Source organism: Elgaria multicarinata, chromosome 1 (assembly GCF_023053635.1).
Source record: "Elgaria multicarinata webbii isolate HBS135686 ecotype San Diego chromosome 1, rElgMul1.1.pri, whole genome shotgun sequence".
Taxonomy (NCBI): Eukaryota; Metazoa; Chordata; class Lepidosauria; order Squamata; family Anguidae; genus Elgaria; species Elgaria multicarinata.
The window spans coordinates 49369903-49393680 of record NC_086171.1 but is presented as its reverse complement, the minus strand read 5'-3'; the positions used below and the strand labels follow the sequence as shown (position 1 = coordinate 49393680).

The 23778-nt window shown below is 43.7% G+C and overlaps 1 protein-coding gene across 1 annotated transcript in view; it reads right to left on the bottom strand.

Annotated features, from left to right (window-relative positions):
• The window catches only part of KIAA1217 (KIAA1217 ortholog), a 421304-nt gene extending 400156 nt beyond the window's left edge, over positions 1–21148 (bottom strand). Inside the window, exon 1 of the mRNA XM_063127615.1 lies at positions 21061–21148. Within this exon, the coding sequence (XP_062983685.1) occupies positions 21061–21142 (82 nt within the window). The 5' untranslated portion in view covers positions 21143–21148. The remainder of the gene's footprint in view (positions 1–21060) is intronic.
• Between the last annotated feature and the right edge of the window lie 2630 nt (positions 21149–23778).

Here is a 23778-nt window from a genome sequence, read left to right as displayed (position 1 = left end):
AGAGATTCAGTTTCATGATGGTACTTCTGCTTTGCCACATAGAAGGGTGCATTTATAAAGAAACATAACCATAAAAGAATTACATGGTGAGAATTCCCTGTCAAAACATGATCATTTAAACCTGGGGTTCAGGAGCAGAGACCAAATCCAGACCTCCTTGGGTCCAAATGTCCGCCCACTTCCCTTGGTTCCAACCCCAGAGGACTATTTGGTTGCTTCTGGACTTTTATACAATTCCCCCCCCCCCCCCAATTCTACAAGATTGAAATGGCTCTCCTAAGGCTTGGTTCCTGGCAGTACATGCTTCTCCTGACATTCTGCTGCCAAGAGACAGCCAGGGGCCAATCTACACCAAACAGGATATAACACTTTTAAAACAGTATATGTAATGTGTCCTGGGCCTGAACAGTTGTCATAACCCTTATAAACCATTATAAGCAGTAGTGTAGATCCTGCCCAGGAACGAAGTAGCCAGGAGAACAGAGGCACCCTTTTTTTTTGCTCAGGGTATGGGACTCTGGCCAGAGGAAGCTCTCTTTCTGGTCCTTGCTCCGCTTGAAGTGCCTTGTGGGTTTCTTCTTTCAGTTTTTGTTTGTTTTGTGTTTATGCTGCGATTTGATGCGGATGAGGTATTGAGCGTCTTTAGACAAGCGTTTTATCGCACGCCCGTGACTGGCCACTCACAGATCTTCGCGGGTCATTTTGACGACACAGCAATCCTCCTGTGCATCTCCCACTTCTTCTGTTGTTTTTCGCGCTACAAAATAAGACTCGGAAAATATTTCTTCTTGGCTCTGACAATAATTGGCGCCATTTCCCACTGTGTGCAGGAGAAGCAGCACGATAAAAACGCCCACTGACTGGGCAACGCGGTCGCTGCTTGCTTCCTCTTTCTTCCCTGTGTGAAGAAAGAGGAAACTGCTCGTCCTTATTGTGGGACTGGAGCAGGAGGCAGTGACGGTGGGGAAATGCGATTCATCGTCTTATTAGGTTGATTAACATAAACTGTTTACTGAGTTGTTTAACATGACTATATATGTTATTATTGGTACTGGATACTGTTCACTGACCTACCGGTATGCCTTGCTCTCATGTAAATTTTGGTATATTTTAAGTGAACTGCAACGTGGTTAATGTTTATTTTGATTCATTTAAAATGTTTCTTGGCTACCTTTCAGGGCAGAAGCCCTCCTGAGGTGGCTTACTGCAATAAAATACATAAAAACAGTTAAAATACTAAAAGCAATAAAAACAAGAACATAATAATAAAACAATAATAAAACCAGCAACAACAATGGCAAGAGCAGCAACAACAGTAGCCATATCACAAGAAGGCCATGGTAAAATAATTTGTTTTCAAGGCCTGCAATGATGACGCATGGCAGACCTCCACTGGCAGCTTGTTCGAAAGGTGTGGGGCCACTGCAGAGAAGGCCGTCTCATGTGTTGTATTGTGATGTATTACAATTGTGGCAATTGTATGTGTGTTGTGAACCACTTTGAGCACAACATATTGTGGAAAATGTGGTATACAAATAAACTGACCATGACGTATCCTTCCCCTGTCAAGTGTTTTTCTGGTGAAAATCCCAAAATAGCTTTCGCTCCCCACATCATACACCTTAGCTAGACCTACCTTATAATCCAGGACTGAGGAGGGAAGATCTCGTGTTATGTTTAATGCGAGATCCCTCCTCTGTTTACACGTGAGGCGCGACGACCTCAGGAAGACCGGCGTTGCGCCCGCCATTTTAAATTTTTTTAAAGCAGAAGCAGCGCACAAACGCTCATGCGCTAAAGGTAAGTGTTTTTTAAATTTAATTTAGTTTCCCCGCTCCCCATACCCTAACCCCGTGGGCAGCTCCTGGCTCTGCGCAAGGAATCATGCGGAGCCAGGTCAAACCGCGGCAACTGACCACACGTTCCATGGTCTCAGGCTCAGCCCGGGACCGTGGAAAAAGTAGGCCCAAAGGGGAGGCCGAGATCCCGGGGCAAGAGACGGATCATCCCTCCCTGATCCCAGGATCCCCTGTGCGTCATGTGGACGTACAGGAACGATCGCAGGGTTCACCCCATGATAAAGCCCGGTCTACCTAAGGCCATACTCCCTGCAGGATTCCAGGAGAGAGTTAACCCCTTGTAAACAAGTATCTGGAAGCTCACCAGAGGAAAAGCAGTTGCACCTAATCGACACCAAGCAGGATATTGCACTATGAAAGCGGTATGAAAGTGGTATATAAAAGGCAGGAGCCACACCAAGCAAGACATAGCGGTATGAAAGTGGTATATGGTCTGTGTCAATGGAGCCCAACAGTTGTCAGTGCACTTCAGTACCACTATAAAGCAGTAGTATGGCTCCTGCCTTTTATATACTGCTTTCATAGTGCAATATCCTGCTTGGTATAGATAAGGCCTTGGAGAAGGGCAATTTCAAGCAGAACAGCAGCACACAGGGAGAGGATTAAGCAACCCCCTAACCCACACCCCTCTCCTAAAGCCACTGCTCTTTAAAGAAAAACTCTCCCGCATCAATCCCAAGGGTAGTTTAAGGTGCATATTAGAAACGGCTTGCCTTTGAAGTCCTCCAGAGCAGTCAATGGGACGGCTTTCAAAAAATATTATTCATACACATTTCAGAGCAGTGTACAGAGACAGCAGTGTACAGAGCACAATGGAATACATCAAAACGATAAAAACAGAAACTACAAAAACAAAGTCAGCAGATAAATCAATAATGGCTTTCTGTAAGTGAAATATTTTCACCTGCCTTGGGAAAGGCAGAGGGAGGGGAGAGAGCTGTTATGAGCCTCGCCTCAAAAGAGAGTTCCAGAGCAAAGGATTTCAGGATTACGGTTCAACTATTCTTTGCATTTCCTCCTCCCCCCACCCCACCCCCACCCCATTCCCCTCTTCCTCCTGGTAGCATAAGCACTGCCTGTAGATATGAAAGAAAGAGCAAGTACAGCTCGCAAAAGGAAAATGGGACTGTGTGATTCTAAGGTAGCCACTATTCTACGGACTGCTTGACACCTTACTTTATGCATACATTTTTTTTTAAAAAAAAAAGCAGTGGGTGTGAACAAGGCAGGCACCCGTTTGAAAACATGGGTTTCACATTACACTCAAATTGCCAGGATCAGCTGCAGCTCTCTGTCTAGCGTCCACTCGGTTGCAAATCAGGGGCTTGTCTTCATGGAGCTGGGTTAGTGCTGCCTCCCTCCCAGGGCCAGGGCCAAACTATTTTGCACCCTAGGCTAGGCGAGCTACTTGCACACACACCCCAAATGCCAACATAGATTCAGCTGTTCAAGGAGAGTTTCTGAACTATTATATCTTTCTTTTATGTTTTTTTTCTTAATACAGCTAATTTGTATAAAACTGTGACCCTTAAAGGGCAACCCTCTGAGGTCTGCACCCTAGGCGGCTGCCTGGTTGGCCTAATAGTAGCGCCAGCCCTGCTCCCTCCTCAACCCCACACTTTCACTCTCCCGGTGAAAGTGCTGTGTTGACGGCCTTTGAAAAAGTTGGGGAGAATCTCAGACTTTTTCAAATCGGAGCAGCACAGGGAAGCGTCGTCTAACCGATGGGCCGAAGATCCACAGCTACCGCGGGGCTTTCCCTGCGTGTAGTCAGACCCCTAGAGTTGCAGCCACATCATATATGGAATGGCCCTAACAGACTTGACTACTTCCTGTGCTGCTTTGAGTAAGATACAGACCAGACACAGATCCTGTCTCCCTCACGTGAATTCATTTCATCCAATTTCCACAGCCTTTTGACGTCTGCAAAGAAGCTCAGACCAGGAACGCTTTCCTCATGAAAACATAACCCCCACAAGGTGTTCCTTTTGTCTTTGGGGGGCAATAGAGTAATCAGGATTTAGATGATGTCTCCTCATCAGCATCGTCTTCGGAGAAGGGCCATAGCTCAGTGGAAGTGCACATGTTCTATATGTAGAATGTCCCAGGGTCCAGTAGCTGGTGATGGGAAAGACATGTGCCCGGATGTGAGGTCAGCAACCTGGTGCTCTCCAGAGGTTTTGGACTACAATTCCCATAAACCCCGGCAAACTGGCCATTGGGTCAGGGATTAGGTCAGTTGTTATCCAAAACATAAATAAACCACCGTTTTGATTCCAAAATTTCACAACAATGAAAGGTTCAGATGGAAGTTTTCCACCTAGCATTTTAAATAAAGTCATTTAAAAAAAAAGCAGTTTGCAGCCACAACCTCAATATTTGTATCAGCAAGTCTGCCTGTGTCACTGCTGTGACATTATTGCAAAGCCTATGGAACTTGGTATTTTGCAGCGTTGTGCTGGTTTACCTGTCGACCATCGTCATCACTTAAACAAGTGTGGCCTGGTACAACAGGCTGATTGACACATGTATTTGCATCACTTATGGCACAATCCTATATGCATGTTTAGACAGTGGGGGAAAGGCCTACAACTCTCAGCATGCTGGGAATTGTAGGCCTTTTCTTCTGCCTAAACGTGCATATAGGATTGTGCCCTTAAAGATGTTCAAGGTCAGTGAATGAACAGAGAAGAGAAGCACTGTGTTTTCCTAGTTGTCCAAGCAGCACACATCTCTCCCCGTTTCTTTGGGAGTTGAATGCTTTCATACAGTGGCCAGCAGGATACAGGAGCCAGTGTGGTTTAGTGGCTAAAGTGTCGGACTGGGAGTCGGACTGGGAGTCGGGGGATCTGAGTTCTAGTCCCCACTCAGCCATGGAAACCCACTGGATGACTTTGGGCCAGTCACTCTCAGCCCAACCTACCTCACAGGGTTGTTGTTTTGAGGATAAAATTAAGAGGAGGAGGAATATGTACACCGCCTTGGGTCCCTTGGAGGAAAAAGGGCAGGATATAAATGCAATAAATAAATAAATACATAAATACAGTGGCCAGCACCAGCAGCTAGGGAGGAGAAGCCAGGCTCTGCTCAGCCACCAGGACTTCAATTGTCCGAACCAGCCTGCACAACTACACCTCAAGTGCCATAATGACCCAAAGGTTGGAAGAAGGGCAGAAGGGTCAGCCTCTCTCTCAGCCCACCTAGCTGCCTCTGCTCCCTTCTGTTCTAGAACCTCTACCTTAGGGTCACACCACACAATCTCTTAAATATGTCGCATGCAGCTGACTCTCTCTTTGTTTTTTATTCACAATTAAGTGTGCAGAGTCCCCGGCAGGATCAGGACCACCATACCAGCGGCCACTTTTTTCCTGAACCCTCCCTCCCCTAGCTGCACAAGGGCTAAAAACAGAAAGAAGCCTCCATTGGGGCCAAGGGAGCCTTTTTTTAAAAGCCTCCATGTGGAGGCAGGTGAGATTCAGAAAACAAGCACCTAGGGGGAATGTTTAAACCTGCCCTCCCCACACACAGTGGTCCCACTATGGATCAGGGCTCCACACAGTTACTTATGAGTAAAAAAACAATGAGAGAGTCAGCCGCATACTACGCATGTAATGGATCGTGTGGTTTGGCCCTCCCCTGCCAGAGCATCAATGGCCGCTCAGATTCTCTCCAATCATGTCCCAAACAGCAAGGACAATTTCCAGCGTAACCACCCACCGCTCCATGGGTAGCAGCCGAAGGAGCTTTCCTGGAGATTCTCTGAAGTGCAGCGGATGAAGCTGGCAGCACTCAGTGAAGGAAGGAATAAGGAAGATGTGCTGAGCACCCACAGAAGTATATGCATATATCAAAAATATTGCTTCCATTATGATGCATTATTTATTGTCCGGAAGACCCTTTGAGAATGTGAGAAAAATTAGTTGAGAAGCACTACACATCAAGAGTAGCTGATTCCAGAAAGACAGACAGACAGACACACAAGCAATACATGCAGACACACACAGTGGAGGCTGGTGGCTCCAATGTCAGTGGTGGTGAATCTACTCCGGGTTTAAAAGGAGCTATCCAAGGGGCAGACACAGCTACACCAGGCGTGTCTGTTCATGTTGGCTCTCCATGTGGCATTCTGGAATAATTATGTAATCACTGTTAATACCTGTGTTGGCATTAACTAGGGGTGTGCACGGACCCCCTGCTCCGCCCCGCGGGCCGATCCGAAAATTTCGGGTCGGCCCGCTCCGCTCCACGCCGCTCCGCCCATACTCCGCTCCTCTTCGCCACGGAGCTCTGGCTCCGAATCGGAGCTCCGCAGTAGAGGGGAGTGGCGCCAGGTACGGCCGGGAGAGGAGGGCGGGAGGTTTACCGGGCCCTGCCGCCATCGCCGCCCGTGCGGCGACGACGGCAGAGCCTGGTAAGGGACCAAGGGGGAGGGGGGGCCTTACCTGCCTCCATCCGCGGTCCGTCGGCGTCTTCAATTGAGCCCGCGGTTCAACCAGGAAGTCTGGGCCGCAAGCAGCCCAGACTTCCTGGTTGAACTGCAGGCTCAATTGAAGACGCCGACGGACCGCAGACAGAGGCAGGTAAGGGAGAGGAGGGCGGGGGGGGGGGGTTACTGGGCCCTGCCGCTGTCGCCGCATGGGCGACAGCGGCAGGGCCCGGTAAACCCCACTTACCTTTCCAGCGGAGCTCCGGATCGAGGCGAAGGATCTGCCTTCACCTCGATCCCCTTCGCCACACTCCGCCGGCCCCCCAATCCTCTTCACCTCCGCCTTAAGGGCAGGTGAAGCCCCCCGCTCCGTTTCTAATTCGCCGGTCCGATTAGAAGCGGAGCACATTCCTAGTATTAACTTCCCTGCAGAGATGCTTTCTGCACCAAGCTGTGTGCTTGAACCCCAACATAAGAGCACAGTCATATGCCATGCAGATATGCTGGGGCTTGCACTAAGTTCAGCTTGCTTTGTGGGGGGGGGGGGAGAAAAGTCAAACACCCTTCCCCAGTCATCAAGACAAAACTGTGCTCACAAAGGTTCTACAGAAGGAGCTCTAACTTTTCAGGTATTATTTGTCTCATCAGCTTTTAAAACTAATTTCCAAAACAGTTTACATTCTAATCACTTAAAAAAAAAAAAAAAAAGACACTGGTGTACCTCGTGTGAGAACAAATGGGTGGTATCCAATGTGACATGAGTCCTAATGAAAATTACATTACGCTAGCTCAGGGGTCTGCAATACAGTGCCTGCAGGTGCACTGGCACCCCCCAAGTGCACCCGCCAGACCCCGCCGGACCTTTCCTTCCCACTGCTGCCTTTTCTTCACCCAACACAGAATCATAGAATCATAGAATAGCAGAGTTGGAAGGGGCCTACAAGGCCATCGAGTCCAACCCCCTGCTCAATGCAGGAATCCACCCTAAAGCATCCCTGACAGATGGCTGTCCAGCTGCCTCTTGAATGCCTCTAGTGTGGGAGAGCCCACAACCTCCCTAGGTAGCTGATTCCATTGTCGCACTGCTCTAACAGTCAGGAAGTTTTTCCTGATGTCCAGCCGGAATCTGGCTTCCTTTAACTTGAGCCCGTTATTCCGTGTCCTGCACTCTGGGAGGATCGAGAAGAGATCCTGGCCCTCCTCTGTGTGACAACCTTTTAAGTATTTGAAGACTGCTATCATGTCTCCCCTCAATCTTCTCTTCTCCAGGCTAAACATGCCCAGTTCTTTCAGTCTCTCTTCATAGGGCTTTGTTTCTAGACCTCTGATCATCCTGGTTGCCCTCTTCTGAACACGCTCCAGCTTGTCTGCGTCCTTCTTGAATTGTGGAGCCCAGAACTGGACGCAATACTCTAGATGAGGCCTAACCAGGGCCGAATAGAGAGGAACCAGTACCTCACGTGATTTGGAAGCTATACTTCTATTAATGCAGCCCAAAATAGCATTTGCCTTTCTTGCAGCCATATCGCACTGTTGGCTCATATTCAGCTTGTGATCTACAACAATTCCAAGATCTTTCTCGTTTGTAGTGTTGCTGAGCCAAGTGTCCCCCATCTTGTAACTGTGCATTTGGTTTCTATTCCCTAAATGTAGAACTTGGCATTTATCCCTATTAAATTTCATTCTGTTGTTTTCAGCCCAGCACTCCAGCCTATCAAGATCACTTTGAAGTTTGTTTCTGTCTTCCAGGGTATTAGCTATCCCACCCAATTTGGTGTCATCTGCAAATTTGATCAGCGTTCCCTGCACCTCCTCGTCCAAATCATTAATAAAAATGTTGAAGAGCACTGGGCCCAGGACTGAGCCCTGCGGCACCCCACTCGTTGCCTCTCCCCAGTTTGAGAAGGTTCCATTGATAAGTACTCTTTGAGTCCGATTCTGTAGCCAACTGTGGATCCACCTAATAGTTGTTCCATCTAGCCCACTTTTAGCTAATTTGTTAATCAGAATGTCATGTGGTACTTTGTCAAAAGCTTTGCTGAAGTCAAGATATATGACGTCCACAGCATTCCCACAGTCCACAAGGGAGGTTATCCTATCAAAAAATGAGATCAAATTATAGACATCTATCACCACGGCCTTTCCTTCCTCCTGCCACAGTGCCTGCTGCCGCAGCCTTCCTTCCACTTCCACCTCCCCCCCACCGCCCCCCCCAGACCCTTCCTCCCTCCAATCTGTGCATCCAGCACAGCTGCACTAGCATAAGGGGCCTCCTGTTTAACACTGATAGCATTAGCTGGTGTGGCAGGTTTTCCATGGAATCTCCAGTGAAACTGACATTGTGCTAGAGGTCCTTCACACTACCCCAACGTATTTTATACTAGCCTTCGTGTCACATTGGATCCTGCCACATGTTTTTCCCACTCCTTAACCAATTATCTTTCATAGCTACATTAGCCATTGCAGCCTGCCCTAACCTGGTGCCGTATAGACGGGCTGGACTAAAACTCCCATTAGCCCTAGGTAGCATGGCCATTACAATTAAGTTCAAGGAACTCGGTTATTGCTTTATGTAATAGGAAGCTTCTCTTTTCCCATTTTGGTTTGAACGGGAAGAAATACTGCACGTCTAAACAGGATTTCATACTTGAAAAGTATTTCATACTAGGATTTTATAATCACCTATTTATTGCAACAACAACAAAATATTAACAGTGGCAAAATGTTCTGCCATAATCCTTGTTACACTAGCTTTGTTTAGAATTAAATGGGTTCCTTAATGGACTTCTGGCCCACTGTTGGATTTATAAACCAGAAAGGCAATAAAAAATATATTTAAAAATCACTTGGTTATGGTGTCGCCTCTCTTTTTAATCCATCTAGTCCACCTACCTTATAAATATCTACTCTGTAATTGCTAGAGGTGACCTTTGAGTGCCAATACCTCAGGTCTCCTTTAGGTGTCAGTATGCCACAATAAGATATAGCAGCAAGGCATTCATTTCTCGAGTGCCTCAAAATATTTCAGTTTGCTTAATTTGGGTTTGGGCCTAGATCACCGCAAGGTCACTTGAAATCAAAAGCCATCCAGATCCTTTTAATTGAAGAAAGATTTGTACCGTCTCGGAGGCGGGAAGGTGTCTGTGACTTTGTCTCCCTACAAGTAGGACAGAAAATATTACTCAGCTCCCTCTCTATTAGTGCAACAAATTCTATTTTCCATCATGCCCCAGAAGTACAGCAGAACCATAGCTCCAAAAGGCCAACGCTCAGAATAGAGAATTGGCAGGTTGCCATGTAGGAAAGCACAGAGAGGGCATTAAGAGGGCGGAAGAGATGAGATGGCGAGGAGCAGGCAAGAGACATGGTGTGGACCAAAAAGATGGAGGCAGCAGGACAGCAGCTCAGAGACAAGGGGTAGTTCTACATGAGGCTTTCAAACCGCACCTTTACCGAGGCTTCTGCTTCCGGATTCTTTGTGGGATTAAGTTTGGCTCCTTTACACATGCTTTTTTTCCAGAAGCTTTCTTTTCCTGCCTTTCTATATTTATTGATTACATTTTTATACCACTATTATACAATAGTCAAAGCTCTCTGGGAGGTTCACAATTAAAACCGTAAAATACAAGGCAATAAAATACTGATGATAAAATGCAATTTAAATTGTCCCCCTCAGCTCTGAAATGCCTCCCCTCATTCCCAACAGACCGATTTATTCTGGCATAAACTTTCATGGGCTGTAGCCCACTTCATCAGATGCATCTGATGAAAGGGTTATAGTCCAAAAAAGCTTATGCCAAAATAAATGTGCTCATCTTTAAAGAGCCCCAATACTCATTGCTGGTTTTTCTGCAATCCCTCTGGAACTCATTCCCAACATATCCCTCAAAAGCACTGCAGTGATTAGGATGAGTCCTGACTAGCTCCCAGGCTATTTATCTCCTTGCAGGTGTTTTGGGTTAGACTCTGAAGGAATGACTCCACGAATATGTTAGTCATGTTTGTCTGACATAGCCAGAACTCCAGTGGGTAATTTGGCTACCAACACGCCTGTGATCCCTTTAAGGCATTTCTGATGAAGTCAGCTCTTGACACCATTATGTTTCACACCCTACAATCCTCACTGAGTTGAAATGTAAGTGCACTTAGAATTGCAGTCTTTGGCTTCCAAGGTGCCAAGCTGGTCCTCTTCAAATGTTTTGGACTTCAACTCCCATCAGCCCCAGTCAGCATGGCCAATGGCCAGAAATGCTTGGGATTGTAGTCCAAATCATCAGGAAAACACCAGGTTGGGGAAGACTGATTAAAGTTCTCCCCTCTGATTAAGAATTCTGTCAGCACAAATGTTAACCATGGTTAATGCTAACCAGAGTTCACCCCTTGCCAGGATTTGAAGCTAGTTAAAAATCCTGGCTAGGAGCTAACTCTGGTTATCATTAGCTGTAGTTTAATTTCTATGCAGACATAACAACTAACACGGTCAAGGCTAGTGGGAACAGGCAGGGAAAAAGAGATCTGCAACCCCATGACCCACTCCTATAAGGAACAAGGAATGTTATATCTGCAGTGGTCCTTTGAAATTGTTATTCAAAGAAAACAAACACTGTAACTTGCTCAGTTTCAGAATTCCCAAACCAGTATTTGTTCCACAGATTTTAACGATTATGTCTCATTCACTTGAGTATAGACGACACGCTGCAATGGGTAAAACATGCCTATTAATTTCCAAAATTAACCAACTGGGTATAGATAAGCAAGTCTGTCCTTCAGCTTTAGAAAGAAATAGACCCTCAGTTTGAAAGATGAAAATTCAACAGCTTTGTATTGTTGGTTGTTTTTTTAAGTAATTGCATTTTTTATGTCAACCAGTATGTCTAATTAAGGATTCTTTAAAAAGAAAATAAGGAAGACTCATTAAATCTAAGATTCTTTCATACAACTAAAAATATTTTCTGGTTTTATACCATTCAAAATAAGGGTATAAATATATTGCAAGGGCAGTTGGAAAAAAAATAATCAGTTTTTATTGTCTTCAAAACACCACCCAGACTGGATTTATAGTTCGATCCCAATAGGAACCAGGGTGATAACAAGCTGCTTTCCTATTTTTGACAATATTAAAAATGACAGTGTTAAAAATGCATGTCCTTCTTGATCTATAAAATGACTAATTTAAAACAAAATGCAAAACCAATGTTTGTAGTAATAACAAAAACAGATATAGAGTGCATATGCATTTAGTTAGGTTTTCCAGAACACATCACAGAGCTTTACAGCTGGTCCATGGTAGATAATAAAAAAAGACATGGTTGGAAGATTTAAAGCCCAATTCATCATCTGGTCAAGCAATTATGGATTTAAAATTCTTTTTACCAATGTGCCGTAGCTGTAGAATTTGGCTTTTGGTCAGAAGGGAAGTGTGATAACTTATACAGCGGAATTACTGCCAAAGTTAGAACTACTAACTAAAGAAGAGGGTATTGTCTTCTTTTTTAAGGAAGTCTAAATAGAGATGTGAATATAAACAGAACAAATGGGACCTGCAACAAGTGATGTGAAATGCAGCAACTCGGGTGTTGTCGAGAGGTGCCCCTTTTCCGCATGTAATACCTCTAAGTGAACTGCATTGGCTGCCTATTTGCTACCAGGCCAGGTTTAAGGTTTTGCTATTGGTGTATAAAGCCCTAAATAACTTGGGATCAGGATAATTGAGGGAGTGTCTTCTCCTTTATCAGCCTGCCCAGTCACTGAGGTCATCAGAAGAGGCACTCCCGGTGGTTCCGCTTGGTCTTATGGTCCATTTGGAGTACACTCAGAGTAGAGCCTTCATTGTACTGGCTCCCTCTCCAAGGAACTCCCTGAACATAAGAAGAGCCCTGCTAGATCAGACCAAAGGTCCATCTAGTCCAGCACTCTGTTCACACAGCAGCCAACAGCTGTTGACCCAGGACCCACAAGTAGGACATGGGTACAACAGCACCTTCCCAACCATATTCCCCAGTAACTGGTGTACCTAGGCTTACTGCTTCTGATACTGGAGGTAGCCATCAGGACTAGCAGCCATTGATAGCCTTCTCCTCCAGGAATTTATCCAACCCCCTTTTAAAGCCATCCAAATTGGTGGCCATCACTACGTCTTGTGGCAGCGAAGGCCTGCCTGTTGATGTTAAGTAGGTACAAACATTGTTTTGGTTTTGGCACCTGCTGAAAACATTTTCATTTAAACAACCCTTCCCTGACTGACCAGCCACTGCTTTAGATAACAATCTAGTTTTAAATATTTTGATTCCATATTTTGATTCTTCCTCCCCTTCCTTTTTATTGTTCATGGCTCGGGAATCTTGTCAGAGATACAGCAGTATATAAGTCCTGTAAATAAATAATAACAAATTCCATTCTTGCCTTTACTGCCATGGCAATTGACCAGGATCCTAATTTCCAATGGTATTAAGACTTAGTCATGTAATGGTCCACCAGAAACATGAACCAATGTTCACATCTCATTCCAAATTAGCTTGCTGGATTGAATGGTGGTTTTCATCCACTGCTAGTTTTTTTTTTCTTTCCAGAAAACCCAGTGTGCCCCAGAGGAGAGCATTAGTCCTTATCCTTAAGACTGACCGAGTTGTATGATTGGCTAACTCAGCATTCCCCAACTAAGTGCTATCCCTCATGCTAGCTGATTATGGGTATTGTAGTCCAACACATCTGAAAGCTGGGGAAAAACACTATTTTCCACTCCGTTCTAATAAAATGACATTTCTATACCAGGGAAACAAAATAGGCTATCCGACTTTCTTTATCCTACATCTTTCAATTTTTATTTTATAATTTTATTTTATAAACGGGTTTGTAGCTGGTACAATGGCCACACAGTGAGTTTATAAACAAGCAAGAATTTGAAACCAAACCCCAGATCCATACCTCTATAGCCTGCACCAGTGATTTCTCTGCACCAAGTGCTCTAGTTGTATTAACTAGATGCCAAAAAGCACACATGCTGAGGACAGAGAGTATTCTCCTTTAATGATGCCAAGTTCAAGAGGATCTTTGTAAGCAGCTATGAAAGTGTTGGCTCCACACATTATTTATTTATTACATATTTATACTGCCCAACATTCCCTAAAATCTCATCAAAGCCAATAGGACTACTACATACACCACAGTGTACAGGTTTGTAGCCTGTCTTTGTTAGAAGTGTTAATACATGTATTTTTCCTATTTCCATGCTCGAGCAATTCCAAAACTTCTAGATCACAGTTCCTAAGGTTTACAAGACTAAAGCATATTTATTCTATCCTTTCCAACCTTCTTTGGCACCAACCCCACTCAACTATTATTGCAATGCATTTTAAAGATGCTCATTTTGCATTTGAGAAAGACAGAGCGCACAGCGATGGTAAAAAGCCCAGCTTTGCTTCAAATCTGACCTTGTGCAATTATTGAAGCTTCCGATTTACAGCTGTGAACAGCACAGATCCGCAAAAAGGGACGGTGTTATTGGAAAAGTATACTAATAGGGACACAGAACTAGCAGGAGTTGGATAGACACCAGCAATTCATTTCATACCCTAGAACAAGTGGCCCAGACAATGACGACCTTCACTCGCTATCACTGTGGACTGAACTGAAAACAGCACCATGCCAGGAATGGGAATCCTTTCCCTAACACCAATCCCATCAGTAGCCTATTTTTTCCAATGCTCAGGATAATTACTGCCATTCAGAAAGCCAATCTTTCCCCAACCTGGTGCCCTCCAGATATACTGGACAGCAACTCCCATAATTCCCTACCATCATGGCCACTGCATGGAATTATGGGAGCTGCCTTCCAACACCTGTTGAATGCACCAGGTTGGGGAAGTCTCCATTATCTTGTTGCTACGTGACATTGGACTATGTATGTTCCTTCTTTGGGAGATGGAGAAAATTGGACTCTTGGTCCTGAGCGATGAGCATTACTGCCATTATCTCCTCTGTATGATGTGAATTAAAACTTGCCGCAGAGGGGGCAGGTTATCGGCTTATTGGCAGCCTAGTTTTAGAATCTGGGCACTGCTCCAATGTAATTCCTCTGTTTAATATTTAATTTGTTTCTGAACGTGACCTGGCCTTTAATTTGAAGAGAAACCATCCAAATCTTTCACTGAACAACATCTAAGAATCATTTTGCTTGAGAATTGCTCTCACGACATTAGCCATATCTTGGAGATGAATTGGATTTTATGGCTATAGATGTCATGGCAGAAAGAATCAGAATGCAACCCAGAGAATGAGATGGAACAGAACATCTCACTACGATGAAGAAAAATGCTCTTATTCCGCAAGTACGAGCAAAAGCTTTTGTATTTGAAACAACTGACTGCCAGTGGATACAGACAGATAACCGTCTCACCATATGTTTATACACAGCATATGGGGAAATTGTCCTTACTGTTTGCAGGATAAACCAAATGATCAAACTCCCCTAGGGCAAGAGCTCCCACCTCCAGAGCAATACAGGGCTAAACCACATACTACATTAAATGCACAGTGGATCCTAACTACTACTTTTTTAATTTAGTCAGCAGAGATGGGAAAGAACTCTGCTGGGGACCCCAGTGGGCCACAACCTGTCAGATCATCTTGGACTAAATCAGGTGTGGGCAACTTGTGGCGCTCCAGATCTTTTGGCCTACAACTCCCAGCATCCTTCACCATTGGCTTTGCTGGTTAGGATTATTGGGGGGTTGTAGGGCAGAAGTTTTGGAGGGCCACAAGTTGCCTACCCCTGCTTAGTGTAAGCGTGCAGGGCCCTGATCCATAACGGGACCACTGTGCATGGACGGGATGGGGCGGGGCGGGATTAAACCTCCCCACCCAGCCACTTCCCCCTCCTAAATTTGCCTCCTCCAATGGCTAGAGAAAGAAAAACGTAATTGATGCTAATGGAGTTTGGCCCTCAAGTCATCTGGATGAGCACTCTGATATGAATGGGAGTGGAGATGGAGAAATGGGTTTGTTATTGTTGCTTTAAGATTAAGAATCTATTCAAACCAATTGCAAGGAGGCAGTTCATGATGGGATGGAGTATATGGGAGGCTGTCATGCTAAGCAAACAACCTGTTACCCAGATTATCTATTCTTGGGGAAGAACCAAAGCTCAGTGGTGGAGCGCATGCTTTTCATGCAAGGTCCTGGGTTTGATCCCCGGCACCCCAAGGTAGGGCTGAGTGCTGCCACTCAACGTGGACAACGTGGAGCTGATGGAACAATGGTCTATATCAGGATAATGCCCCTGTTGCTGCCTTGTTGTGATACTGGCTGATAAGGATGCAGGTGCCGCTTCCCTCAGGTCACTGTTCAGGAGCGGCGGCAGCTGCTACCTACATGACACACAACCTGCAGCCTGCCACTGGCTATATCCCTTTTCCTGCCGACCCCATACGGCATTTGGGGAAATACACTGGATCCGCAAGCTTCAGATTTGCAATTCAACACAATTCATCTATTTCATCTTTCAATGAATACCAGTTTTGGGCATTCCATTGGCAAAGGACAATTCCATGGACTAGGCCAGCACCAAACCCATCTGCAACTGGGATTGGACTGGAACATTATTCAAACGCACCTCAAAACCTGGAACCTGTGCTTCAAGCTTCAAGCTTGTTATTATTATTTTTAAAAGAAAAGTCCAGTGAAGACATAAATGTGATTTATTGCCTTGATTCAATTTCCTTTTAAAATATTAAAGCATGTATTCATTTTTAATGTCAGTGAATGTTGAAATGAAAATATAGTTTATTTTGATGCTGTTTTCATTACCATGCAGTAAACACTGACATACTGAATAGGACACTGGTCCTGGCAAGCAGTTCAGAAAATAAGATTTTCTACCATTTTTCTTTAAATAAAAATTTCTACAATATTCTTTAAATTAATTGCACTAAATGTGTACTGTTTCAGGATAAAAGGTATGAATTATCTTAAAACTAAGTAGAAGAGAGAAAAAACACCACCAGGAGAGAAATCATTGTTTTAATCTTTCTGTTTACCTGGGTTCGGGGGAAGTCCATTCATTGATTATTCCTGAGATCTCAGTAAATCAGCAGCACAGACAGAAAAATATAAAACCATACAGGCATATTAAAGTCTTGAAATTTCAGCCCCAGACTAAGGGTGTAAACCTATGCATGTTTAGACAGAAAATAGCTCTATAGCTCCCAGCATTCCCCAGCACAGCTGACTGGGAAATGCTGGGAGTTGTAGGACATTTTTCTATATAAATACGAACAGGATTGGGCCCTTAGTTTTGTAGTTTACTTTCACCATCAAAAGTGTTCCCAATGCCTTATTTTTCATTGGTCTATAATTTGCTTTATTTGTACTGTTCACTTGCAGAGGCTCGGAACATGGATTTCCTATTTTTATTCCTTCCCACCCAAGCTCTCTGTCTCTAAATATTTTTCAAAGCGTGTTTTTTTTTTCTATTTCACAATGCTTTCATCGTGCTACCACAAAAGAAAAAATCCTGAGCAATACAAGAGATTGTCACTATTACTGTGAGAGATTAGGAAAATGAAACTTGACAGTCCCAAAATATTTTGCTTTTCTTATTATCTTAGAACTTTGCTCTCCTATGTAGAGGATGACAGCTAGAGTTAGCACAGATGAAAGAAGAGGTCTCCTTCCTCCGTCCCAAAATAGATTTATTCAAGCTTGTTTAAACTGTCAGAGGTTGGAAAAGGAATGATGGGAGGGAATAAAACAGTCCTTTAGTAGCCCAAGGTGTCTAAATTTTGTTGGGAGACAGAATAGTATTTGCCAAAGCGGGCTGTTGCAAAGTCCCTGAGAGATGACTACAGCCACATTGGGTGATAGACACCAGAAATGCGCAAAAACGATGGGCCTGTTCAGGCAACATGCTAAGCCATGGTTAGGCCACTAACCCTTTGCAGCAAATGGTTTAACCATGTTTAAACCATGGTTATGTAGCCACCATGGTTAGGAATGGTTCACACGGCACGCTAAGCCATAATGTTTAGCTCAAAGTGCTTAACCACCGTGGCTTAGCGCGTCATCTGAACAGGGTCACTAAGTGGCTACAGAAGATGGGGTGGTGCTCTTGCCATTGCAATAACAAAGTAGTTCATTCATTTCCAGCGAGACTTTCAGTGGGGGTAAGCCCTGGATTTCCCAAATGGGAAAAGAGCACAAAGAAGGATCCAAGCTTCCTGTAACCAGCTGATTCGTTTTCATGCCATTGGCCTTTTCATGCTAAGGCTCACAAATCAAGTGGATTTTAGAAACCAGTCACTGTTACAGTTCATACCTGAAAGGAAAGCATTTAACTCCACGTCATGTGGCCAAGGAAGAGGACCATTTCTCAGTTTGGGTCCATTTGCATTTATTAGGAAATAGCTTTGTAGGAAGCAGTCTTGAGGAGAACTGTGGAAACCAGACAATACTAGGAAAAGACACGGCAGGAATACTGGAATATAAGAAAGAGCAACCTGGGTCGCATCCATGCAAACATGGGCACACAAATCCTGGATGTACTCAAGCAAACAAGAATATTTTAAAAATCCACGCATAATTCTATATCTAATACTGCAGATTTTTATTTCAGCAATGATGTTGTTCTGGCATGTTCTATATTATGACCAACATCCCTTGGACAAGTTCTTTTACACAGAAGGAAGAATGTCATCCCTGAGTGTTGGGAGGCTATTTAAGGAACATTTAGTCACTGTTCCCCATTCACTATGACTTCTTTGTAGACTCAAGTATCGTTTTCAATGAAGTGACTGTTTTAATGACGTGAGGGCGGGAGGGAACACAGGGGGGTAGGAGAAGCCCAGTGGAAGCCCAGATCGCACACATACTGTTCAAGCTGTTGGATGCCCTCACTGTTTTGGTTTCTTGTTTTCTTAGGGTAACTGGACGCAGATGTGCTCAACTATTTAGACTCTTGTTCGACAGTTTTGGTTGAACTTCCTCTTGTTCTGACTGGCCGCATTTGCACAAAACACTAAGCCATATTTTTTTATTTTATGTGCAGGAGCCTTGGGCCCATGCACTCGCCTCTCCTCCTCCAGCGTGGTTGCAAGGAGGAGATCAGAAGCATGTGCTTCCATTTTCAGCAAACTGCAGTTTGTTATGTCCAAACCGGAAACTGTGGTTAGAGTTAACTATAGTTTAGTGAAACAAGCCAGGATCTTTAACCACAATTTGAAGTTGGCTTGTTTTAATATATCAGAATTAACACTAAACACAGTTTGCTCAGGTTTAGATACAATGGCAAACAGCAGTTAGCTGAAAACAGAAACAAATACTTTGAATCTCCTCCTCACGGCTGCACTGCTTGAGGAAACGGGAGAGTCCCAGTGCCCACTGCAATCAGCAATCTAAGTTGATAGCTGCTTTAGAAAGGAATGCTAAGCATTTCTACTCACTTCGGAATAGGACTTACTTCTGTCCTATTACATTCAGTGGGACTTACTCCCAGGTAAGTGTGAATAGGACTGCAGCCTTTCTTTGTTAATCACTTGCAACATGAAGAGGAATGCTCCAACTACCATTTGGCAAGCTGAGTAAAAAGTTACGCAAGTCAATATGATTCTGAGAGCAAAAAGGAAGCCACAATGCCAAGATCACAGAGTTATTGACACAAACGGAAGCGGAAATGCTTTTTAAACCGAGGAATTCCTAAGTTATTTGAACTTGAAGAACGCAGTGGTAGTGAATCACCACCTCCATCCACCCCTCTGGCCCCTTTCACACTAGTGCTTGAAAGCAGTTAAAGACACTGTTTCCCTCCTCTTTGTCCAATCGCTCCCCAGGACCCAAAATATTTATTTTGGTACAGGATGACAGGTATCTGAGTATGTCATTGCATGATAACTAGATACTGGGGTAGTGTGTGTGTGTGTGTGTGTGTGTGTGTGTGTGTAACACACACATAACCCCATCTAGCCTAACCTGCAAACTCAAGCTGGTAACATGTAAGTCAACCGACGTTGCTACAAGCTCTACTCTTTTCCTAGCTATCGTTCCGATGTGCACATACACCCCATCTGTCATCCTACAGCAGTTGTGACAACTAGCTAGTCCTAAGCCAGTTTTTACCTTGAGTCAGTTTTACTAAAGGTTGCTTCCATTTGCTCCCATTGTGAAAACTGCCCATGTACTCCTACATTTCACCTTCTGTTCTTTCATAAATTACCAGCTGAGAAGAGGACCCTAAGACACCTAAGATACTCATTAGCCTCAGGTTTCAGATCATGTGGAAGCCCATGTGCACAGGCTTTCCCTGTTTAGATGCCCATGCGCAATATGTGGATGGCAAGGGTGGGCCAGGAAGCCATGTGGCATTGGGGGCAGGGCCATACGTGGAGCCCCTTCCATGTGGATAACATGTGAAGGGATCCTTGGTCAAAAGCATTTTTGAGTAAAAATGTATAGTGTCTTCCGGATTATACCAACTACATATTTGCCGACAGTTTAAAATTTTTTTGAAGAAGTTATTATGCAAGACTCCTTTTTGCAGAGTTGTGTGAATTCATCATTAAAAATGGCCTGTTCTATATGTTTCATAATTCTGAACTTTAATAATACTTTCTACCAACATGTTAGAGACTGGTTAGGCTAACAGGCCTATAAAAATTCCTGTATCCTTTTTATAAAACTGGCTACCTTCAAATTATCCCGTATGGAGGATAGTTTTAGTGCAAAAAGAAAGGAAAAAAAGGAGAAAAAGTCGCATTTGAGTTCTTAAAGAATACATAATCTGCATCTTCAGCCTACCCTGAACATAAGCCCGAAGATGCTTTGCCACCTGGGTCCACTTTAAGATTTGAGTTTGGCGTTCTGCCAGACCATACTCTACATTAGCACTTGTCTTGTACTTCTGACAGAACACTGTAGCACCAAACCAGAAGTACAAAAGCCACAAGACAGCATCAGTCATATCCCAGAGACCTTTACTTGTCAGTAAAGACATTTTTGTTCAGACAGGCCTTTGGCATATAAACTGGGCTGCTGATGAAGGAGAGGTCTAACCGGTTCAGTGGAATTACTTTTCGTTTGTGTGCTTTAATTGGGGCCAGATCTACACCAAGCAGGATATACACTCTGAAAACATTTTGAAACCGGTATATGGAATGTGTCCTGGGCCCCAACCGTTGTCAATACTGTTATAAACCGTTATAAAGCAGTAGTGTAGATCATTGCCTGGGTTTTTAATCTGTTTTTATGTTTCAGTTGAATTTTTGTTTTTATTGGGCATTTACTCTCAGTAGCTGACTTGAGTGCCTTTTTTAGCAGAAAGGAGGGATATAAATTTAATTAAAACAGAAATGCATAATCCTGACAGTGGAGGCTGGTGGCTCTGATTTCGGTGGGGATGTGAATCCATTCTGGGTTTCAGTCAGAACCGGCCAGAACTCTAAAGGAGCTGTCCAAGGCACTGAACCCGATCCCCAAAGTAGGTTCAGCACCTTGGATAGCTCCTTTAGAGTTCTGGCTGGTCCTGACTGAAACCCAGAATGGATTCACATCCCCACCAAAATCACCCTCCACTGAGTCCTGCCAAATCTTCAACGAAAAAGATTCCAATATAGCCGATTATGGAGAGCCTCCAAATCCTTGGCATTCAAATCTCATACCTATTCCAACCAAGACTCAAGATTCTTTAAGAGCCCAATGAAAGTTATCTTATGGATTACAGAACTTAGCCTTCGGCAAGATTTGGTAAATGATTAATTTTTTATACTCTCGGCACATCTTTACACTTACCCAATTCCACGTAAGGGAAATCTAGACTCCAGCCAGATTGCCTGGAAACTCTGACATCAAGGCATGATGCATGATGGGGCATCACAACTGAATAACATCTTGCTAGTTGAGATTTCGGGAGACCTAAACACAGAAAAAAAATGAGCTTGCCATCAAAGGGTAGAATAGTTCTTTTGTAAAAGGTTCCTGAGACATTCCAAATACAGTTGTACTGCTCCATTTTACAGAAAGACTTACAGGTAACCTATAAGAAAGCCAAGCGTTTATATGAATACACAATGAAAGTATCACATGTTTTTGCTGTAGGGGACAGCATAACACCACTCAATTTAACAATGAGGGGTAAATTCCAATTAAAAGTATATATAAAACAATGTAACCCATTTCTTACTTTTTTTAAAAAAATCATTTTAAGTTCAGGGGAAAAACAGATTTCTTGCAAAAGCATCAACTAAAAGTCACAATATTCTACTAATTAAAAGGCTGTAGGGGGTGAGGGAAATATGGTGTTACAATTGAAAGTGTCAACAAAATTATGATATAATTTCCTATCCAAAATTACCACTTCTTCACATCCATTTGAATTCATTTTTACATGGTTTAGTCTTCAGTTCAACCACAGGAAATAGGTGTTGCAAACAAGGGAAGTGATAATCAGTTATTACATTCGAGCAAGTGGTCTTGTTCTGCTGCTGAATTACTTCGAAGAATCTGTCTCATTAAACTGTCAAGATGTAGTTACTAGCTAAAGAATAAAGTATGAATAAAGTATGGCTTGTAAGGATAACTTTCTGAGTGAATTTATTTATTTATTTATTCATTTATTTATTTATTACATTTCTATACCGCCCAATAGCCAGAGCTCTCTGGGTGGTTCACAAAAATTAAAAACATTCAAAGTATAAAACAAGAGTATAAAACCATAATATAAAATACAATATAAAAGCTCAACCAGATCAAAACAGCAGCAATGCAAAATTACAAATTTAAAACACCAAGTTAAAATTTATTTATAGACTGTTAAAATGCTGGGAGAATAAAAAGGTCTTCACCTGGCATCTAAAAGCATATAATGTAGGTGCCAAGTGAACCTCCTTAGGGAGCTCATTCCATAGCCGGGGTGCCACAGCAGAGAAGGCCCTCCTCTTGGTAGTCACCTGCCTCACTTCCTTTGGCAGGGGCTCATGGAGAAGGACCCCTGAGGATGACCTTAGGGTCCAGGCAGGTACATACGGGAGGAGGCGTTACTTCAGATAGCCTGGCCCCAAGCCGTTTAGGGCTTTAAATGTTAATACCAGCACTTTGAATCGGGCCCGGACCTGGACTGGCAGCCAATGAAGCTGGAAAAGGACTGACGTGATGTGGTCTCGTCGGCCAGTCCCTGTTAGTAAGCGTGCTGCCCTGTTTTGTACCAATGGTTATGTGCTTACATTATATAAAAAAAGATATATGGAACTATTTATTATTATTCTCTGGAACAGAACCAGCCAAAATAGTAATGTTCAATGCCCTGTTCCCTCTATACTACAGCCTATGCAATTTGAATATGAAAGAAAGAATCACTATAACGTTAATGTTAATAAACATTAACAAAGCCAAATGATCAGGCCTGCCTCCCAGTCACCCCTGACTCTTAAGAACAAATACCAAAGTGTGGAGTCGCCATTCTTAGAATTCTTTACAGGCTCCTGTGGAGTGTGATACCCGTTTCTCTCTCTTGGTGTGCCGTTACATGTTTTAACAACGTGAAAGAGCCGTGAGATGCAGCCTGAGTGCTGGACTTGCCGGGAGGAGCCAGGAACTGAGAGAGTAACCACTTGCAAATTGCCAAAACAGAAGAAATGCATCAATGTGCCCCCTCCAAAAAAAATAGTGGGATGAAAGATGTGAATTTGCATAAGTTTTGCATTTACTAATATATATAGTGATAAAAGATAGATAGATAGAGGCAAAAACATAGGTTTTGCATATGCTAATATATAGATACGATATAGATATTGACAGACATAAATATGGAAGAATCCAACGGTGCACTTACCCCTCCACCGATTTTCTTGCGCCCCACAGACTGTTGTGTGGGTGGTGGGTTCTGCCAACTCCATTACACAAGCGGGACCCACTGCTTGAGTGACAGAGGTTGAGAGGGAGCCCCGAAATGAGCGGAAATGTTCTCAATCGGGACAAACGCCAACCTGCCTCATTCCAGAAACAAGTGTTTTTGCTCATTTCCAGTTGCCCCCGGAAGTACTAATTCTTTGGTGGACATCACTTGCAGATGGGAATCGGTGGGCCATAGGAGGATCAACAGGGGTGTAAGCATCCCATTGGATCCTGCCCCATATATATGTAAATTTAGAAATAATTATAATTTAAATAAAAATACAGTACATCTCACTATAGTGTGGAAGGCTGCAGGCAGATGACCTGTGGGTCTGCCTGGTTAGTCTGCTGACCAGATGGTAACTGGTGCTAAACCATAGTTCTTAAGTTTCATTATCTTTAAACTGGAATTGAACAGGACTGTCCTCTGTAAAAGAGGTCACCTGGCCACCCTAGTGCTAGTTAAGAGCAGCAGCCATTTCCTCTGGCCTGGCGAAAAAGAGGTCGCAGAATGAGAGAGCTCTATAAAACCTTTATTGTTGGGTAAAAATCAGAGTTTGTTTGATGCAGTAACCAATCCCACAATCCTGAAACCCCAGGTAATGTTTAAGCAAAAGC